Source organism: Debaryomyces hansenii, assembly GCF_000006445.2.
Source record: "Debaryomyces hansenii CBS767 chromosome C complete sequence".
In the NCBI taxonomy this organism is placed as follows: Eukaryota; Fungi; Ascomycota; class Pichiomycetes; order Serinales; family Debaryomycetaceae; genus Debaryomyces; species Debaryomyces hansenii.
The window spans coordinates 242,370-263,800 of record NC_006045.2 but is presented as its reverse complement, the minus strand read 5'-3'; the positions used below and the strand labels follow the sequence as shown (position 1 = coordinate 263,800).

Here is a 21,431-nt window from a genome sequence, read left to right as displayed (position 1 = left end):
TACATTCATTTTTCAGTAACTACGCGTTGCCTCACGTGCGAAAAGATCTTGACAAGTAATGAAGTATATGGGATAGAAATAGTTATTTAGAAACTAATACATCAATTCATTATACCATGTTTCTTGAACTTCTTTCCTATGTCGGTTTAGTTGTGGGATTTGTATTCCTTGTGTTAGCCATTGCATCAGGATTATACTATATATCTGAATTAGTTGAGGAACATTCTGAACCTACTAAGCGATTCTTAACGAGATTGATATATGTTATAAGTGGGGTTTTAGTTTTGTTATTAATCTTTGATAAGTTCCCTTTTAAATTGACAGTGTTTTCAATCTTCTCCTATTATGTTTATTTGCAAAATTTGCAAAAGTTCCCATATGTTCAATTGACTTCTCCAATTTTCCTAGCATCATGTATACTAGTTGTATTGAATCATTTCTTATGGTTTGACCACTTCCACAACCCATACATTCCACCATTGGAAATCCGTTTGAAACCAGATTACGAGCCACCACATATTCCGTCATTTGTCGAGGTTTGCTCGTTCTTTGGATTATGTGTTTGGCTTGTTCCATTTGCGTTGTTCGTAAGCTTGAGTGCTCATGATAATTTATTGCCGCATCATATGGAAGCTCCAAATTCAAAGGATAAAAAGAAGAATAATGGTTTGGCAAAGGTTGTTGTTGCAAACTTAAGAGAATATGTTTATTCAATCAGTCGAAGATTAGGTTATGAATTAGATCCTAATCATGGTACAATTGTATAAGAATACACTATTTATTAAGATCCTACATATTCTTTGGATTACCCTTCTTATACTATGCATATTTTATGTATATAGGTATATTGTAAACTAAGAGACTAATGCATCAAGAATTTTTTAACTGGTTCGCCTATATGATCTAAACTTAAAAGGAACGTATCATGCCCGTAATTACTAACATCGGTACCTAGTTCAAAGTATTCGATTTTACCACCACTATTTGCGTCCCTTAATACATTAGCAATTTCACGTTGTTGCCAAACTGGGAAGAGTATATCAGACTCAACACCAATAACCAATATATCTTTGTTAGCAATTTTGCTGATACCCTTACGTAAGTCTTCCAAAGATTCTTCTGGAGTCGTAGTCGCAGCTTCCTTTTTTTCCTGATACGGTACTTTAGGAATAGAAGTGCCAGTTTCATTGGAACCAGACTTAGCAGCATTATACTTCTCTTCGGCTATTTCTCTCTGTTTGCGAGCTCTTTCTCTATTAGTCTGACTTAAATCAAACAAGTCCATTGCCTTCAGGACATACAACAACGAGTTAGCGTCATATTCCAAACAGAACTTCTCTCCAGCATGATCAAGGTATGTTTCCACCAAGAAATCAGGACATAAAGCTGCTGGTTTAGAGTCATCTGCTCTATTTCTTCCAAATCTATATTCCCATTCAGGACCGGAACGATACGTAACAGTAGCAATTTCTCTAGCTAATTTCATACCTATGTGAGGAGGGACTTTTTCGTAGTAGAAACCTCTATTCCAGTTAGGGTCACTCATTAGGACCTGTCTTTGTGTATGACGTAAGGCTATAGAATATGGATGCGATCTAGCACAACCACTAATAGATATAATTTTGTTAACTTCATCAGGGAATTCCCAGGCATACGCCAAAGATTGCATTCCACCCATCGATGCACCGACCGAAGCATAAAGTTTTCTAATTTTAAGCTCATTATATATTAATTCCCGTTGGGCTCTCACCATATCATTCACTGTTACAATTGGAAAACGTGTACCATAATAATCGTTATTTGCAGGGTCTTTCGACGATGGACCAGTCGATCCATAACAGCCACCTAAGACGTTGGTACAGATTACAAAGTACTTATCAGTATCTAAGTTCTTTCCTGGACCAATAAAATCCTCCCACCACCCTGGTTTAGTATTATCAGGTTGTGATTTAGCGTGCGAAGATGCCGACAACCCAGTATGGATCAAGATCGCATTACTCTTATCTTCGTTCAATTCTCCCCATGTTTCATACGCTATTTCATACTCTGGCAAATATCCACCATTGTCAAAAAAAATAGGTTTATCAGATTTATAAACTTTAAATCCGGTAAGCACCTTAGAGTAGGACGGTTCCGGACCTCCTTTTAACGAGTTTAGACTTTGATCGCTGCAAGATTTATTAGAACTAAGAAGCTCTGTTTTCTTCTCTAACTTGTCGAGACAAGGAAATGATAGTTGGGGATTTGATCCTTGAAGTTTCTTCGAAGTTGGCGTAGGTGAAAGGCCGACCAATGCAGTTGAAAAATTACTTCTAAGAATACCGTCTGTTCTCTTGACTCTCAGAGCCCCCTGAAATATCCTGGAAATAGGTCTTATATTAACCACCATGTCTCCGTATATTCAACACTCAATTGTAGACCAAAGCAAAGTTATTCCACTGAAGATTACTAATGGTGTTTGATTAATCATAATTTTTGCTCATAGTGATTGAAAAATCGTTATCATTTCACGTGCTTCAATCTTTCTAACATCAGAAATAGATTCCACTAAATTATACTGTAACTACTGACTCGTAGTATGAAACTATGTACCTGGCATATCATTGTTGTCTCATATGCTATAATATATGTTGCATCGATTCCATGGTATATTTTTCTTCATCAGTTTAAAGATAAAGTATCTGGAAATATAGTCATAGCATTCTTAAACCAGAATCTTATAGTACGATATGGGTACTTTTTATTCACAGCAGCATACTTTAGTGAAGCAATAACATATAGTCGTTCGGAATTGAAGATTTCTCGTTCAAACCTTTTAAAGATTTTAAGGCATTACAGTATATACACATTATGTACGGTCATTTTACTTGGGTGGTTTTTTGGACCACTGATTTATGAGAGGGTTAACGTATTAACTGGAGGATATTGTGATGCTAACACACCAAAAACTGGAATTGCAGGTCAGTTTCAGTGTATTAGAATACCGGGAGCCAAGTGGATAGATGGTTTCGATGTTTCTGGACATATTTACATATTACTGACTATGTGTTTATTGCTATGGGAAAGTTTCTTAGAAAACTTAGATTTACGCCACTTTTCTCAACAGTTTGAAGGATATACAAACCTCAGAGCATATTTTTCAAAATTTGATTACGAGTATCTGCCTTCTATTCCAACAGACGAACAAGGGTACATTATACAAACAGAGTATTCAAATGTAATTCGTTTAGTCTGTCTTGTATTAACGGTATCATTGCTTATTATATGGTCCATGATGTACATAGTTACTTGTGTATTCTTCCATACACTAACTGAAAAGCTTGTCCTGCTAATAGTAGGAATTGCAATTTCACTCTCGATAACATCCTTGAATTAAACCTATAGTTAGTTAAATCTCATTACAACTTATATAAAACCAATATTGATTGCATGCCATCAATATTTTAATTAACTCTCGTGCAAAATAAATAATGCAAAATGGATTGTGATGGTATGACAAATGTTTGTCTGCGTCATTAGTGCTACTGATTTTTTTGATAACAGCTCATCTATGAATAGCGATAAAAACGCAAAATTATATAAGCTCCAAGATATGCCATTTTAATATTCATAATAATAATTTATAAGATATCTATATTCGAACTTATCTATCCATAGTCATAGAAATTATGGAACATCTACATTTAAATTTAGACAATGTTCATTGCAAGGATTGCGAAGAGAAAATCTATGCTACGTTTAATAAATTTTTCAAAACTATAAGGTTGGACGATAAATGGTCTGAGGAAGTCGATATTCCTTTTAATAATGAAAATACCGTATTTACACATATCAAGGGAGGTAAGGTCGATTTGTATTATAAGCCAAAAGTTGACTCAGTAGAGTCAACTCTACAAAATTCAATCAAGAGGATCACGAAGCACTTATCGAGAACCGGATTTGATGTTTTATCGTGGGAATTTTATAAAAAAGGAGAATTGGTACTAAGCTCCGAGAATATACAAGAAATACAAGCTGTTAGTGATAATGATGTCAATACCAATGACTGGTTTTTTGATTTATTTAATATTTGGTCCAGGTATAAAGACCAGAGACAAGTTAACAATCACTTGAAGTATTGTACCAAATGCTCAGAAGAAAAGAATCTAAGGAGTTCGAAAGCTTCTGTCTCGAAGAGAGATAGTTTCCTGTCAGATGGGTCATTTGAAACAGTGGTTGATAAAACCAACAACGAGTTCCGTGCTGTATTTTCGATTTCAGGCATGAGCTGTGCTTCTTGTGTACAATCAGTTTCAGAAATAATTGGAAACTTTTTAGGAGACAAGGTAGATAAGGTGGTTGGGGCTGAATTAAATTATTCTGTCAATTTGCTTCTGCATACGGCTGTCGTTATTGTTCCTAATAAACAGATAATCAATAAACTTATTGATTTGATTAACGATAGTGGTTTTGAGTGTCGATTATTAGAAGTTTTGCCCGTCGAGAGATCTGTTAATCTTAAGATAACAGCTGTTCTTGGTGGAATCACCTGTGCTGCTTGTGCTACCTCAATTCTGTCTGCCGTTAATGAGTTACCATTTGTATTGGACTGTGGTATTAATGTTGTTACGAAAACAGGTCAGTTTGTAATGGAAGAACCTTCAAATAAAGAAAATAATTTGGAAACGTTGAAGGAGACAATTGAAGATTGCGGCTTTGATTTTCAGCTAATAAGTAGTACTAAAATTAACTATACACTGGGTAAGAAACAATCCAGGTCAATTAATGTAAGTGTTAAAGGAATGTTTTGTGGTCATTGTCCGGAGGTAATAACAAATTATTTGTCGAGTTATGGTGAGGCAGTAATAATCGATGATCCCATTACGTTAAAGCATCCATATATCAAATTTACCTATATTCCTAACCAAGAGAAAATGTTGAATATAAGAAGGTTTCTCTTTGAATTGAACCATTTAGAACCTAGCAATTCTGAACTAGGGTATACGATAAACAATGATAAAGATGGTGTCTTTGATTGTGAGTTGGTGGAACCAGTCACAATGGATGAGCATATTCGTAAATTGTCAAAGCGAGAAACCAAGAGAATATTGATTAGATTGATAATCGCTACGATATTTGCAATTCTCACATTTATATTTGGTGTTGTTGCAATGTCATTGCTACCAAGTTCAAACGACTTTCGTAAATGGGTAGAGGAGCCTATATGGGCTGGTAATACTTCGCGTAATACATGGGTTTTACTTATCTTGAGTACTCCTGTGTACTTTTTTGCAGCAGATATTTTTCACAGGAAGGCTATTAAGGAAATAAAATCATTATGGTTCAACAAAAACTCGTTTAAAAAGAGGATATTTAGGTTTGGTTCTATGAGTCTATTAATGTGCCTCGGTACTTCAATAGCATACTTTGCAAGTATAGCCTTATTGATACTAAGTACACAACAAGAAGCTAATTCTAATATGGGATTACATACTACTTATTTCGATTCAGTTGTGTTTTTGACGTTCTTTTTACTTATAGGGCGGTTATTGGAAAGTTTTTCCAAAAGTAAAACAGCGGAAGCCATTTCTAATCTCGGACGCTTAAAGCCTTCTCAAGCTACTTTACTTGAAGTAGTTGATATTAAATCTGACCCTGTCGAGTATACGAATGATAAAGTTGTGGATGTTAATCTTTTAGAGGCCAACGATTATATTCGTATTGCTTCAGGTGAATCGCCTCCCGTTGATTGTGTCATTATAGAGGGAGAATCAAAGTTTGATGAATCTGCTTTAACTGGTGAATCTACTCCTGTGAAGCATTCACCTGGGCATCAAGTATTTTCAGGAACAGTCAATGTAGGAAATAATTCAATTATTGCTAAAATTGTAAGCTTGGAAGGTGATTCTTTGATCGATCAAATAGTGAATACTGTTCGTGATGGTCAATTACGTAAAGCTCCTATAGAAAGAACTGCTGATTTATTAACAGGTTACTTTGTTCCTATTATTACAATGGTAGCACTTATTACTTGGATTATTTGGTTGTCTTTAGGCCATTCAGGTGTATTGCCGGATAGCTATTTGGACATTGATATTGGTGGATGGACTGTTTGGTCTTTAGAATTTGCGATAGCCGTTTTCGTGATAGCATGCCCATGTGGAATTGGTTTGGCAGCTCCTACCGCACTTTTTGTTGGTTCAGGCTTAGCCGCAAAATATGGTATTTTGGCCAAAGGTGGAGGCGTCGCCTTTCAAGATGGGGCTAACATAAACACGATTTGTTTTGATAAGACAGGCACTTTGACTTATGGTGAACTAAAGGTCACGGACTATGCATTTGTAGCTGATGGAAATGACGAACCAAATTATGAAGAAGTGATTAGACATTTTAGTTTACAATTTGCTAGAGATTTGGAGTTGGCTTCCAAGCACCCATTAGCGAAATCAGTCAAAGCTTTTGTTGATAATCATGGGTTCAAGAAATATAATATTCAGCCATCTCAAAATAAAATACCCCAAGTGGAGAATGTTTCAGGAAGGGGTCTTAAAGGGCATGTAATACTTGAGTCTGTGACTGATGGAAGTATTTGGCAAAAATATAGACCAACAGAAGCTATCTTGGGCAATGAGGCAATGCTTGATGACAATAATGTAGCGATTACGCCTAATGAACAAAAGATTTTAAAGAAGTGGAAGCTTGAGTGTAAATCGATTATTTTAGTTGCAATAAAGTGTTCTCTGCTCTTTAAGGATGAAAAGTTCCATTTGACTTTTATTATGGCATGTCGTGATCAGGTTAGATCTGAAACAAAGGTTGTTATCAAATACTTACAGGAGAAGCAACACATTGATTGTTATATGATTACAGGGGATAATAAATTAACAGCCGAAGCAATTGGCAAGGAACTAAATATCCCCACGGAAAATATCATTAGTGAAGTATTACCAGATGAAAAACAAGAACAGATCAAAACCCTCCAAAAAACAAAATCCAATGTTGTTGCAATGATTGGTGATGGTATAAATGATTCTCCAGCACTTGCAACAGCGAATGTTGGGATTGCGTTATCATCAGGGGCAGATTTAGCAGTGACATCAAGTGATTTTATTTTATTAAATAAATCCCATCCTTTGATTACCTTGGTTACTTTAATTGACTTATCAAGAGTTGTTTTTAGAAGAGTAAAATTTAATTTTGCTTGGAGTTTGGTATATAATATGATTGGAATACCTATTGCAGCCGGAGTAATCTATCCCTACAACAACTCTAGGTTAAATCCTGTTTGGGCAAGTGCTGCAATGGCAGCATCATCGATAAGTGTGGTCATGAGTAGTTTGGCGTTAAAGTTATATAAACCAAGAGTTAATGTTGATGATGTTATTCAAGTTGATGAAAATCTCGAAGACGACGCAGAACCATGTGAGACTTCTGTAAAATCCCAATAAATAATCACATAGATTTAGTGAATAAATTAAATAATATTAAAAAAAGGTATTTATAAAAATAATCATGATATCATAGCCATTAATTTCGTTATACAAGTATATTTAAGCAATGCGATTTAGACAGTATTTTGTTGAGAAGCAAATACTTTTCTATCGAACTTAACAATCATCACAGTGACATTGTCTGTGGTTGAATTGTCCATGGCTAATTGACAAAGTTTCTTTGCCGCCAGTTGCTGATCATCGCCGTCCTTTTTGAATGTTTCTGCTACGAACTGGCAAGCTTTTATATCAGATATAACATCCCATACGCCATCACACGCCAAGATCATAAACTCATCCTCATCAGTTATTTCAGTTGCAGTAGTAAATGGATTTCCAATTACTAAATCTTTCATGTACGAATCACCTAATGACCTCGTAACAGCTAATACGCCATTTACTCTATTTTTCATTATTAAACCGCCTGAATCTCTGATTCTATTTATTTCATTAGAATCGGTTGCTTTATGGTCATATGTCAAGCGGTACGATTTCCCTTTTCGATATAAAACGATACGCAGATCACCAACATTCGAAGTATATAACATTCTTCTATGGTTGGGTGATGGCATAAAGTCAAATCCACTGTTATTTTCAGGTGGCTGTGACGACTCTGGCAATACCTTCGAATCGTCTGTTTCCCATCTGAGCACCGCTACAGCCGCAGTGCACCCTGCAGAGCCATTCTTTTCCTTTTCTATAAGTTCGTCTGCTTTGATGAAAGTGGTATTCAAATAATCTTGCATGAAACATTTACTTGACAACGGAGCAGAATTATCCACCTCATTCCCCTGATTTGGTAGATTGTTGGAATTACCATCTTCATTGGATATAATTTCATGTTCTAGCAAGGTGTGCAAATTATTCCCACACCATCTAGCCGTCTGTTTACCAGCATGCCCATCAAATATAGCAAAATAACCCCAATCCAATTTTTCAGCAAAGTTAGCGACATACGTATGTACGTCCTCCATTTTGGCTCTATAAGTTACATTTTTATTTTCCGCTACTCCAACTTTAAAGGAAAGTCCATAAAATGGATCATTCGTAGGCTCTGCAGCAGCCTGTAAGTTTGACATTGACGAATTTTTTTGCTTAACTGTTGGTCTTTTGGAATCAGACAGCACAGAAGAATTGACGCTGTTTTGATCGTGAAATACCATAATTGCTTAATTGGTAGAATTGTAATTAATTAATTGAAATATACTAGTAGACAGAAATGTTAATCAATGAAGTTGAAACATTACCGAAAATCGAAAATTTTATATGCACACTGACCCAGGTTCTTGCCTGATTCTTTTTTCAATGCAATAGGATACGTGACTAGAGGATGATATATACCAAGAGAGTCTAAGCTAAAGGATGTGATTTGGAGTGATATAGTTAAACGTTGGTCCAAAATGGTTCAATTTTGGCATAGTTACGCTTATTACATGGGCCCATTTTGTAGAAAATATTAACGTTTGAAACTAAGAGTTAGAGAGCAATCTTAAGTATTTGGCCTGAATAACTACGTTGGTGTTTACAAAATGGAGTCACGGAGTAAATATCCGTAGTGAATTGTCTGTTTTGAAAGAGAGTTGTGATATTGCGGTCATTGCTGCTCCAAGTCTGTTCCTTATGCTTGGTCGACTCAATTTACGATTCAGTCATATCAAACGGTAAAGTCTGTTCAAATGCTAACATATGGTCTACAATGTACTAATATTGCTATTTGTTGAGACTCTGATGTGTAGTTAATGTACAGCATTAGTTTAAGTAGATAACAACACGGCTGCGAACTGCGACACCGACACAGCCATCTACTACTCAATTTGAATAATACCTAAAAATCCAGTTATGTGGTATTTACAGACATTATCACATAACTGCATTTCGATTAGCAAAGTACATTCGTAATCCGTATGCAATCTGGGTTAATGTCGGTTGGTGGTTTTCATCACATAAAATTCTCAATATGTTTTCTATTCAAAAATCAATGAAGCCCAACTAGAATCTACATAATCGATCAGTACATATAAATCAAGTTATCACAACTGATATCTCAATGTTATTGAAGTATTAGCCGGCGTTCATAAAATTAGAACCTTTCAATTATATCAGGTACCTATGAGGTTCGCAAATGTAACCCGCAAATCTCACGTAGATTGTGTTAGTAAATGTATTTTTTTAACGAATTCAAGATTAGTAAACATACAATAGAGCCAAGCAGAAACGATAATAATGGCAATTGAAATCCCTTATAAGACGGAAAATGAACCAGAAGTTGGTTTTATTGAATTTGATAAGGCTAACTTTAAAACAGTTACTTGGAAAGCACCGGAATCAGTTCCATATAAAGGCAGAATAGTCTATGTCCACGGATTTAGTGAACATGCTACTATTTATACTGAATACTTTGATAAATTGTCTCAAAAAGGATACGATATTTTTTTCTTCGATCAGAGAGGAGCTGGCGAAACATCTCCGGGTGATCAGGTTGGTAAAACAGATGAAGCACATACATTCAATGATTTGGACTTTATGATCAAACATAACCTCGAATTCAAAAAAGACCCATCAGAAAAGTTCTTCTTAATGGGGCACCTGATGGGCGGTGCTATTGTGTTGAATTATGCTATCAAAGGTAAATATAGAGAACACATCAAGGGTGTGGTTTCCTGTGCACCATTAGTATTGTTGCACCCTAAAACCCAACCAAATTTTGTTGTGAGAGCACTCTCACCATTAATTAATAAATTGGTGCCTAATTTAAAGATAGACTCTAAATTAAACTACGACTACATTACTTCGAATGAGGGCTGGAAGAACTATATCATGCACCACGATACTAAATTAATTGGAACTGCAAGACAATTTTTTGACATGTTTGCCCGTGGTGAAGCGCTAACTAAGCCTGAATTTGTGTGTAAGTTCAATCCGGAAACCTCTCTACTTGTAATTCACGGTACGAATGATAACATCAATTGGATCGAAGGTACCAAGAAGTTCTACAACTTGGTAGATGATAAGATCGACAAATCCTTCTTTAAAATTAAAGACGGTAGACACTCCCTATTTATTGAAAATGAAATTATTTTTAAAGATGTTTTTGATAAAGTTTTGACCTTCTTGAACAATCATTAGATCTCTCCGTTAGTAAGAGTGATAGAGTAATATTATAGGTTGATAGTTATATACCTTGCTTTTTCATTACATAACACATGTTACACTCTTCTAACTCCTCGCATAGATCATACCAGGAGCATAAATGTAGCAAAATGTGAAACATATAAGATCCACTCCATTTGAATATTCTACAAGATACCATTGTAGGTTGTATGACTAAATACCATTATCTATAGATCATATCACGTGAAAATATACAAAAGAAAAATTGTTGATATTTATGATTAGACGATTCAGGTTAAGATAGTAGTAGGGCTTCTTATCGTTCTAGTTTGGATAAATTAAAGTGATATTTTAAAAGGTTCTTTATTTTAGAAGATTTCCATTAAAAATAGTGTATTGACAATTCTTAAAGTCATGGTAGTTATTATACGGTGTGTATAAATTTTAATTCAGAAATGGGATATACTATAAAACAAAAGATTGACATCTGCTTGAAAGCAGAGTCAAACCCACAAATGACACAGGCTGATTTAGCCATATGGGCTAAACAAGAATATGGCTCTTCGAGGCCACCTTCGCAAACTACAATTTCCAGAATATTGTGTGCTAAGAATGATTTGATAGCCTCAAAAGAAGTTGACTTCCAATTAGTGCGCAGAAGAAAGCAGTCAAATCCTATACTTCGGAGGATCTTAACAGAATGGGTTACGCAAGCCACATGGGAGAATATTCCTATAACGACGCCGATTATTCAACTGACTGCCAATGCTATTTGGAATAGACTACCAACGTTTGAAAAGGATGGAAACGGTTTGTTTAATCAAAAATGGTGTAATCACTTCATCAAGAAGTTGAATATTAATTTATTTGGAAATGAAGAAGATATTCGTAACAACCCAGGACATTATGAATTGAATAAAGTATGGAAGTTAGACGAAAAAATAGGTTTGAAGAACTATTTGGTAGACTTGATTAAGCAGGAGAATTACAAACCACAGGATATTTTTACTATTGATGAGTTCCAGTTATTTTATTCTTTGCCCTTGGATCAAATATTTGATGTTTCCTCGATAGATAAAGGTTTGAAACAATCAAGTAGTTCCACAGAAAATTCATTGACTATAATGATAGGAACAAATATTGATGGATCTGAAAAATTAAGTCCATTGGTAGTGGGCAAATATGACATGTTTAATGTTAGTGCATGTTCTAATTCATCTTTCAAGAACTTGTCTGTCTATTCAACTTCAAGACAGAATATCATGAATAAAATAACTGAAATCTTCAATGTTTTCTATAACTCTAACCTCAACAAATGGATTACATCTGAAATGTTTCAGAATTATTTATTAACTTTAGATCATAAGTTGACGAGTACTTCACCTAACAGGAAGATTCTCATTTTATTGGACGACTCTTCATCTCATAGGATCATTAATTTAAAGTTTCGAAATATTAAATTATGCTATATGAAAAATAATGCAAATTACAAAAACCCATATAACTCGTCTTACAACGGCTCATCTTTCAATTTTCTTCCAACGAGTTTTGGAATTGTTGAAGAATTTAAAATCCTTTATAGATTACAACAATATTTAGAGATGATTAGGTTACAAAGAAAAAACTCTAAATCAAATGCGGCCGAAGTAAGTGAGGATACGAATATATCATCAGGTGTTAGTTTAAATAACTATAAACCAAATGTGAATCCTTCTACGGCCATGGAAGTATTATCTGAATCCGATTATCATATTCCGTTGATAAAAGTTATAGAGTGGATCAAGAGAGCTTGGGATTCTATTACACAAGAAAAAATACATATGGCATGGAAAAAGTCATATTTATTCAATTTCAAGAAACCATGGCCATCGCATGATCCAGCAATCACCAAACATGCATCTCTATCTTTGCAACCATTGGCTTTAGCAACTAATAATTATGATATGTCGAAAAGTTATGATAAATTATCTGAGATAATGGCAACACTTAATGTAGTAATTCCTTGGGAAATAAATGAATTATTAGGACTAGTTAATGAAAGAGGAAAAGTGACACTCAGCTATGTTTCAATCGAAGAAATAGTTGGTAGTTGTTTACTGGAAGCTTATGATTCTGATGAATCAGGTAAGGAAAAAGCAGGCTCTAACGAAAACTTCCATACCGATAATGGTGGAAACTGGTTCAAGGAGTCAAACCTAGACCACAAGCATAATGTTACAACGAACATATTGGGGAAGCAGTTCTCCACTCCAATTGTTAGCTCAACGAATAATAATAATAATGACAATATCATTAGTAGCAACACTAATATATTCTCCGGTACCGAAATGCAATACCCTGAGTATAACAACAATAATTTGAGCTCAATGAATATTAATACATTATTGGCAGATACAAGTAATGTAATTTCTGAAGTACAAGTGGCTAATAATAATTCGTCATCATCGTGCCAGGAAGATATACAACACCCACAGTATTCAGTTTTATCACATACATCAGTACCACACAAAGCAAATCAGTCGATAGATTCCCTATCACCAATATCAAAATTTGTAGCTACTGGAGACGTCTCTGGAGTTTCAAATATGAATAATTCATCAGTCAGGCCGAGTAATCCATTTATGGCAGAAAAAATTAATACTGAAGAATATGGGCATCGTGAAAAGAAAAGACAATTGTATGCACCGAACTCAACTAATTCGATCTCATATGTGCCACAAGGTACATCCTTCAATGAATCGCTCAGCAGATCTGTTTTACATGCAAATCCATCAAAAAATTCAAATGGGTTGCTGAGGATATCGCCAGAAGATAATGATGGGCCTCCTGATGCCGTTTTTAATAGCAATAGCAAAACAGAGATTCTTCAGCTTTTAAGTAGGCTTCTTGAAATGTCCCAAACAGTCGATTTGAAGCTTTCCGATAATACACTCGAAGAACTTTCAACAAAACTAAATGAAATACAATCAAATGACTCAAGCTAAGTAAATATTTCGGCTTTGATAAAACTTGTATTTTATATGTACATATACTTTAATATAGATCAATAATCACCTATGATTTGACCTTTTTTTACTATTTACTGTATTGATAACGATAGATGAGCACTGCTTTGTTTATACTTGATTATCTTTGATAACCCTAACACTTCAAAATCATATCTAATTAACTTCTTCGTCGATACCTAACTCCCTTGCCTTGGCTTCCAATCTCTTTCTCTTTTCTGCTCTTGCTCGTCTAATTCTTGCGATCTCCGCTTGAATTTCATGTGGCTCCTTAGGGATTTGGTTTAAAGTAGCTGGATCTGGCCAGAACCCTGGTAAATTAAATTTTGTATCAGAATCTAACCCAACGTAGTACATTATACAGATAGGCGTCAAAAGGTAAAAACCAAACTAAAAATTTTGTTAGTCCTAGCTATTAGAGATAAAAATTTAAATTTTTAAATAACACATACTTTAGTTGTTTCTAGCTGAGTTCTGGAAATACCACCTATGAACTTACGGTAAGCTGACGACATTATAATATAGTTAGGTTAATCGTCTTTCAACAAGTAGTTAAATAGTCTATATGAAGGGATTTATAAAATCATTTTCAAGAATTTATTCGCATATATTCCCGTGATGTTTCTAAAAGAGATCATGCCATCTAATAAAGAGTAGACGATAACGATGAATTCAGCATATACGGCCATTGAGTCAGATGTGCCGGAACAAGCGCAACAACCTTCAGCACAATCCAATGCAACATCTGCTGGAGCCAATGTATCTCCCAGTGAATGGACATGGTCTCAAAAGTTAAAAGAATCGTCACATCCAATTGCTCTTTTATTCTACATTTTCTTCAGGGTGTCACCTCTATTCATATATTTATTTGGGACCTTGTTGATTGGGATTATAACCAAGAAGAATAAATTTATTTTACATTTCATAATAATAGTGCTTTTAGTTTCCGGTGACTTTTGGAATTTGAAAAACATAGCCGGTAGGTTATTGGTAGGATTGAGATGGTGGAATGAGGTTAGTGTTATTAAATCGACCAATGGAGAATTTGAAAATGTATGGGTATTTGAAACAGTGGATCCAAACCGTTACATCAATCCAATTGACTCTAAAGTGTTCTGGACGTTATTATATGTACAGCCTGCAGCATGGGTTGTATTGGGATTCTTAGCACTTTTGAAATTCGAATTTTTGTATTTATTGCTAATCATTATTTCAATTTCTTTGTCCTTGACGAACGCCATGGCATTCACTAAATGTGATAAATTCGGTAAAGCAAACCATTTGGCTACTGATATATTTTCTAGAGCAACAGGTAATCTTTTTTCTAGATTAAATCCATTTTCCACTTAAATTGTTGGTTATATAGACGATTAAGGTTGTAATATTTGAAGAAGTTAAATTTATGGCCTAGTTTGAGTATTTTATTTTAGCAAACGAATTTTCATCATTAACATAGGCTTAAATGTATTTTAGATTATGAATGTTTCAGTTGTAGGGCCTCTTTTTTTCCATCATATCTTTCAATCTTATATTTTAACAAGTATGTATTTCTCCAGTAAACTTTAATTTATTGGAAATGTAATTATCGAAGGAATACAATGTTTATGAAATCAAACACCACACTAAATAAAGCGAGTTCGAACTTGATTCGAATTTATTACAAGCTACATGGTCTGGTATGGGTGCTTGTGGTTCCTAGAATTTGGCTTGTTTACAAAATTATATTCAAATAATTAGTTAATGTTTAAAAATATATTATAATTTAAGGTTCTATAAATAATTATCAAGTCTAGTTTGAAAAGTGATTAAATGAGAAGAGAATCCTTAGTTCTAATCAATCCACTTCTGATTAATTGCCGTGTTTTCACAATATTGTTCAGCCAAAGATGTAGCGCATCTTCCTAACAATTCATTCTCGAGCTCAGTATTATTCCCAGCATAATATTCCTTTATTCTGGCTATCGACTGAGATCCCGGACGAATTTCCTTACTGTTCAAAGCTTTCAATATATGGCTCCAAAATCCTTTTACATGGACTATTTTATTTGTTCTATCCGCTTCCGAAAAAGTGATGCCCATATAATCTTGTTTAACTGTGGAATCCGATTTTAAAACATGATCCCAATAGGCAATACTGTTCGGGATCAATACATTCTTCCCATCTTTACATATACCTTGTCTCTTGGACCATGGTTCTGCAATAACATTGAAGTCCATCAAAGAGCTTACGTAATCCAATGTAAACTCACCTGTCTCCAAATTTTGAGATATTATAAATGCGTGTGGTCTATAAATTTCCTTCAAACATCCACAATCACTATTATGAGATCTGGCAATACCGAACCAATATTTTCTAAAAAAAAGATGATTCGGTAAAAGATCGGACGGTATTGGAACGAGATTGGTTCCCCCTCTTAATGCACCGACATGCTTTGATTCGTCGGCTTTAGAATCTATGAAACTGGGACCAGTAACCTTATCACACACACCGTCAGAAAGACCACATTTGATGACACGAAGGGGATTAAAATTGTATATGAAATAAATATTGTCAGGATCATTATCATCAAAAAATGGAGCCCAATTCTTCTCACGAAATCTTGGCTTTAAATCTCTCAATGTCAATCTGATAGTGTCATTACCATTAAAGGGTCTATAAAAATGCATGGCTCTGTTCCAGTTAATCTCGGTACGACGCATATTAAAAACAATCACTGGTTCTTCTTCCAATTCGCCATTATCGTTAATGTACTTCCTTAATACAACACGTGGGTCTTCAGGACCCATAACTGAAAGTTTGTGTTTAGGATTTTGATCTATATCAATCTTAACGAGTCCCGGGAAATTAAGCTCTGTCCCGTCAGCTAGTGGGATCTTGAAGTCAGTAAGTTCATTCCAGTCGCGATCGAAAATCTGGACATCGATGAGACTGATGGTAGGTCTGCTTCTTGCGTTTTCATGCGCATATACTATTCTATTGACAAAGAAATGAACTTCATATTTGGATAACCAAACACTACTCCCACAGAATCTTGCCCATTTTTTGCGTAGTATATCTTCCTCGGATTCATCGTCTTTGTCCAAAAAACAGTTCTTTGCTATTGGATAGTCGGATTTCGCTAATTCAAAAGCCTGATTCCTCACTCTTCTTAAATCACCGTCAACAGCAACTGCTGGGCTTGACGACATTTTATCACTGAATTGCACAACATCACATTCAAAATCTTCTGTTGATTCAAATTGTACTTTCTCTTCTATGAATGAATATCCTGGTACATTAAACTTAGAATACTTTAAATCTAGGATGGCCAGCGTTAAAGGTGACTGATGTAAGTCCGACCCTAAATATGTCAGAGTAGTAAAAAACTTAGAGGATAAGTAAACCCACACATATATATTAAGGAATATCAAGAATACTCCGAAAACAGTATGGAATAACTTATTCCTTGAGAGTATGCATTTTATTCCCAGGGTCTTGATAGTCTTCCATATGCTAAACCTTTTGAAATAATATACAGTTCCGAAACCTAGGGCTAACGTCAATGATCCATAGACAAATGGGTCTCTTGCATACCCAAAATTTACATGATCAGTGATCATTGTGATCATTGTGGGTTGCTCTGAAAAAATATGAAAGGATAAGAATTAAAGGAGACGTTGTAATAAATGCATAATAGAAAAAGCAAGAGTTTTCACTAGATATTTTCAAATACTGCACATACAATGTTCCACGGGGGCCACCGAAAAATTTGATGTCCGAAATTTAAGACAAAGGTAAATATCGTAAATATATCGTACATCACTGTCTGAAGAATGCGGCCATATTGATACACGTACTCCTGATGTCAAAACATATAGACTATAGATAGCATATTTAATGCGTGTAGATTCCCTGCTCTTAGTGCTCGAAGGCTTATTGGGTTATCAGCACCATATAATCTCAAATCCGCTGACGTCCTGTCAAGATGCATTCTTTTACACAACTACTATGTTACGCAAATAATTATATGCTTTAGCCAGAATTGGTACGACTAAACCTTTATTTAGTTCCTAACAGAGACATATTTAAAAGGTGCGTCTTCATTGAAAGCTTATTCTATTTTTTGGATAGTGTATCGTTACCCGCTTGAACTGTTGTGGCCTGTACGTCTCTGGAAAATGAGCATTCTCTATTCTCGCCGTAAAAAAATCCAGTGCTGTCACATTGTATACGTTTAGCTTCTATTATATAACGAATGAATATTAAACTTTACATAAACATGGAAGATAATATTTGTCGATAAGTCGCTTGTAGTCCAAATATCGGTATTTACTGCCGGGTTCAATCGATGCCGTGTGCGTGATCTAGTTTACGGGATATGTGGCTTTTGCATATTATACGAGCAGTCCACATGAAAAGTTTTATAGTGGTTCTGGGAATATCATTATAGACAAAAAAAATAGCAATTAATACATCAGTAATTGTAAAGATTAGAAGAGGAATTGTTAGCTCATCGTTTGGAATATTCGAAGAGTCAGAGGATGATTTCCCAGACGCAGGACATTGCATTCAAGAAAAAAAGACAACGAATCAACAAAAGAATTTTGACACTATTCGATTATTTATTTTTCAGGCCTGTCTTCGATACAAACGTCCTAGAATAGCAAGAGTTCTATCTCATATCTGATCAGAACTTTACTATTTGTTGGTGAATATGACTCACGAAATTTATATATTAATGTCTATTAAAAGTTAGGTATGCAAAAACCATGCGATCACTTTCTATGCTATAAATGAAACTAATCATGTTGAGATAGATATCTTTTAAAATAAGCGATATGTTTTAGTTTCTCATCTAAGTCGGTATAAGATTTAATGTTGGAAACCTTTCGATTATTGTCTTTGAAAAAGTCGGCTTCGGAGACTAAATCAATATGCTTTGTTTCTCCCATAGACATTACTAAAATCGTTTCAAACCTCGAAATTAATTGCATAACAGACTTCGAACTGACATCAATTTCTAAACCTCGTAATTTATCGGATCTAAAATAATTAGATACATCCTCTGATTGGTTATATAAAATGCCTAATATCAATTGATTCAATAACAAGTTTAGATCATTGTTATTAGATATCTTTGCAACAGAATTCTTTAAACCTTCAATCTCAACATCATCAGGCATACCTCTTATGATTGACACAGGATCATAGAAAGAGTTTGACTGGTCATCCGCACATTCAATTAGTGTCTTTATAAAAGCTGGCTTCTTCATAGAATAATTTAATAACATATGCCATACCTCCTTGTCATTCTGGTGCTTTGCAAATTTAATGGCTTTTTCAGGATCATCCAATTTATTCATTATCAATGTTAAAGCTCTCTTATTTTCACCTATCTTTCCCAATAAATATACTAGTTCTTCTGTAAAGTCGTTGGACTCACAAAGACGTATAGCTCGATCTATATCATACGTGCTACTTTTTGACAAAAAAGGTAATAACTTTCCACTGTCATACCTAGAATATAATTCAACTTGTTCATTTGAAAACTGCTTAGTTAAAAATGGATCAATCGCTGTCAATCTTTCCAAATAAAAGTAGTTTATAAAGTCAAGATGATTTTTACTCATCATTATCATAATCTGTTCTGAGGGTACTTCGTGTCTATTTTCCACAAGGATATTTATTATATCGTCCAAACGATTCTCTAATTTATCAATAGGCAATGTCTCTAGTTCTTTGCCTTCAAATCTCAAAGATATATACTTAGGAATATCATCTGAAAAAGTATCTAGTAGGTGATTTGATGATAAAAATTGTATAATATTCGGATCCTTCAATGACACTAAATGTGGGACTGCCTTTTTGAAATCGAAAGATTTAACGTAAAGATTCGCTAAGCATTTACGTAGTTTAGGACTGGAATCCTTTTCTAAGATTTCCTCAATAAAAGATTCGATATTTTTAGCATCATATAAATCAATAGGCCATTTATCAATCAATCTGAAAAAAGTGTTATCCGAATCAATATGATGTATCCAGTACTGCAAGATTTGATTATAAATAGTAGCCTTTATATTCAATTTTGGTGATTTTGGAATTACATCTGTCAATAAATCAATATGATTAGACTTTATGAATATGTTTGCCCAACTCTGCCATTGGGTAATGATTTCTCGTACTAGCGAATCATGATCTTCGTTGTTCAGATTTTGAGAAAGGGAAGTATAAATAGTACTCTTTGTATCTCCATCAGGCATTTCATTAACATCTAAATAGAGCAAGGAAGATAGGAAATTAGCAGCATCTTTCCACTCGCCTAGTTTAATTAAATTATCAACATGCAATATACCTAAATTCAATTTTTTTGTGTGCAGCAAGGATAAATGCTTACTTATCTCCCATGCTTCTAGGTATTTCTCTTTTTCAAGAAACCAATCTAATCTGTCATGAAGCTGAAGTTCTTGAGCTATTACGCCATCTTTAGCACTCATAATAAAATATCTTGTTCTATTCAGGTCGATGTGAGAGCCTAATGAAAAATCATTTAATCCTAGATTTTCAATATTCTTAAGCCCAATTTCCTCCTCAAATTCAACTTGACCGGTAGTTGAATTGATTAATTTTAAATCCGGATTATTAAATATAAGATGTTTGGTAATTTCATCCCTTTCGGGAGGAACATAAGTCAAGATCATAATTAAGTCATCTTTGAAACTAGCAATTCCCGATACAAAATCGTCTACTTTAAAAATGTGCTCAATTTCAACTTTTTTTTCTTGAATAGTTCGAAAAGATATGCTAGCTGTGGAAGGTAATATCCTACTCTTTGATGATGAGGATGGTTCACTGACATCATTTGATTTCCCTATCGATACTCTTAGAGACCATATGCGATTCGCCCATGCAATTAAAATTCTATCTGTCTCCGGAAAATGAACTCTTGGCCAATATATATCGCTTCTCGGCGAATCTTTAGATTTATCTATAGTCAATATTTTCTGTTTCCTAGATATTTGGTATATCACGATACCTATGTCGTTCATCCACAACAATAAATCGTCCATCTGCTGGATACAGACGATAGGACCATTATTTTCATCTAAAACAAGATCAGTTCTCTGTCCTAGCCAGTTTTTCGAAGAAAATAAAACTTTTCCACTCATGCCACCGCTTACAAAGCTTCTTGACTTAGCATAATTGGCGTCCAATACAACCGCGTGTATCGGCCTTTTAAAATCATATGCTATTATATCTTTCTCGTCCGAGACTGAGCCTATAACTACCGTGCCATCCATCGATCCAGTCGCAAAATAATGACCATCAGTGTATATTGACAAAATTGAAGCTCTATGTGCCTTGAATGTTCTGATTGTCGTAAAGTCTGGCTTCGTTATATGGATTATTCCTGAGTGAGTAGCGAAAATGAAAACCGTTTCATAAAAATTACATGCTGATATTGGATCTCTATTGAAGAAATTCTGTGGCAATCCATTCAATCTCTGGTATATGAGTTTGGGGGGCTCTTCCTCTTCTTCGTCTCCGTCTGTCTCTTCTCCATCTGTTTCTTCTCCATCTGTCTCTTGTTCCTCTTCTTCACCCTTGTCTCCATGTACTCTATTTTCCTCCATTATTTCATCTTTATTTGTCCCATGCTGTGATTCTCCATTACCTTGAGTCCCATCTTTGTCATTTTGGGATATTTCTGTCGTGTCATTTGTACTTATGTCCTGCTTATCCTTCACTACGGTTTCCTTATTATCTTTACTAACATCATCCTTCTTACCATTTATATTTTCTTTTTCAAAACAATCCTTTTCTATAGGATCATCACTATGAACTGTCTCTTCTTCTGACATTATGGAG

General features: G+C 34.7%; 11 protein-coding genes across 11 annotated transcripts; 6 read left to right on the top strand and 5 right to left on the bottom strand. All coding sequences in view use genetic code 12, as the record gives it.

Moving 5' to 3' along the window:
- Positions 1–116: 116 nt before the first annotated feature.
- DEHA2C02904g (DEHA2C02904p) lies at positions 117–767 on the top strand (the record flags this gene model as incomplete). The annotated part of the gene is made up of 1 exon (XM_457806.1): positions 117–767. One exon carries the CDS (start codon positions 117–119, stop codon positions 765–767), a length of 651 nt encoding a protein of 216 aa, XP_457806.1.
- Positions 768–862: 95 nt separating this feature from the next.
- DEHA2C02882g (DEHA2C02882p) lies at positions 863–2,389 on the bottom strand (the record flags this gene model as incomplete). Its single annotated transcript, XM_457805.1, has 1 exon — positions 863–2,389. One exon carries the CDS (start codon positions 2,387–2,389, stop codon positions 863–865), a length of 1,527 nt encoding a protein of 508 aa, XP_457805.2.
- Positions 2,390–2,578: 189 nt separating this feature from the next.
- DEHA2C02860g (DEHA2C02860p) lies at positions 2,579–3,376 on the top strand (the record flags this gene model as incomplete). The annotated part of the gene is made up of 1 exon (XM_457804.1): positions 2,579–3,376. One exon carries the CDS (start codon positions 2,579–2,581, stop codon positions 3,374–3,376), a length of 798 nt encoding a protein of 265 aa, XP_457804.2.
- Positions 3,377–3,668: 292 nt separating this feature from the next.
- DEHA2C02838g (DEHA2C02838p) lies at positions 3,669–7,427 on the top strand (the record flags this gene model as incomplete). Its single annotated transcript, XM_457803.1, has 1 exon — positions 3,669–7,427. One exon carries the CDS (start codon positions 3,669–3,671, stop codon positions 7,425–7,427), a length of 3,759 nt encoding a protein of 1,252 aa, XP_457803.2.
- Positions 7,428–7,543: 116 nt separating this feature from the next.
- Positions 7,544–8,548, bottom strand: DEHA2C02816g (DEHA2C02816p; the record flags this gene model as incomplete). The annotated part of the gene is made up of 1 exon (XM_457802.1): positions 7,544–8,548. One exon carries the CDS (start codon positions 8,546–8,548, stop codon positions 7,544–7,546), a length of 1,005 nt encoding a protein of 334 aa, XP_457802.2.
- A 1,144-nt stretch (positions 8,549–9,692) lies between these two features.
- Positions 9,693–10,595, top strand: DEHA2C02794g (DEHA2C02794p; the record flags this gene model as incomplete). Its single annotated transcript, XM_457801.1, has 1 exon — positions 9,693–10,595. The coding sequence occupies one exon, from the start codon at positions 9,693–9,695 to the stop codon at positions 10,593–10,595; it is 903 nt and encodes a 300-aa protein (XP_457801.2).
- Positions 10,596–11,035: 440 nt separating this feature from the next.
- Positions 11,036–13,564, top strand: DEHA2C02772g (DEHA2C02772p; the record flags this gene model as incomplete). The annotated part of the gene is made up of 1 exon (XM_457800.1): positions 11,036–13,564. One exon carries the CDS (start codon positions 11,036–11,038, stop codon positions 13,562–13,564), a length of 2,529 nt encoding a protein of 842 aa, XP_457800.2.
- Positions 13,565–13,741: 177 nt separating this feature from the next.
- On the bottom strand, positions 13,742–13,942 carry DEHA2C02750g (DEHA2C02750p; the record flags this gene model as incomplete). Its single annotated transcript, XM_457799.1, has 1 exon — positions 13,742–13,942. The coding sequence occupies one exon, from the start codon at positions 13,940–13,942 to the stop codon at positions 13,742–13,744; it is 201 nt and encodes a 66-aa protein (XP_457799.1).
- Positions 13,943–14,251: 309 nt separating this feature from the next.
- Positions 14,252–14,935, top strand: DEHA2C02728g (DEHA2C02728p; the record flags this gene model as incomplete). Its single annotated transcript, XM_457798.1, has 1 exon — positions 14,252–14,935. One exon carries the CDS (start codon positions 14,252–14,254, stop codon positions 14,933–14,935), a length of 684 nt encoding a protein of 227 aa, XP_457798.1.
- A 480-nt stretch (positions 14,936–15,415) lies between these two features.
- DEHA2C02706g (DEHA2C02706p) lies at positions 15,416–17,194 on the bottom strand (the record flags this gene model as incomplete). Its single annotated transcript, XM_457797.1, has 1 exon — positions 15,416–17,194. The coding sequence occupies one exon, from the start codon at positions 17,192–17,194 to the stop codon at positions 15,416–15,418; it is 1,779 nt and encodes a 592-aa protein (XP_457797.2).
- A 1,170-nt stretch (positions 17,195–18,364) lies between these two features.
- DEHA2C02684g (DEHA2C02684p) lies at positions 18,365–21,424 on the bottom strand (the record flags this gene model as incomplete). Its single annotated transcript, XM_457796.1, has 1 exon — positions 18,365–21,424. The coding sequence occupies one exon, from the start codon at positions 21,422–21,424 to the stop codon at positions 18,365–18,367; it is 3,060 nt and encodes a 1,019-aa protein (XP_457796.2).
- Positions 21,425–21,431: the final 7 nt, after the last annotated feature.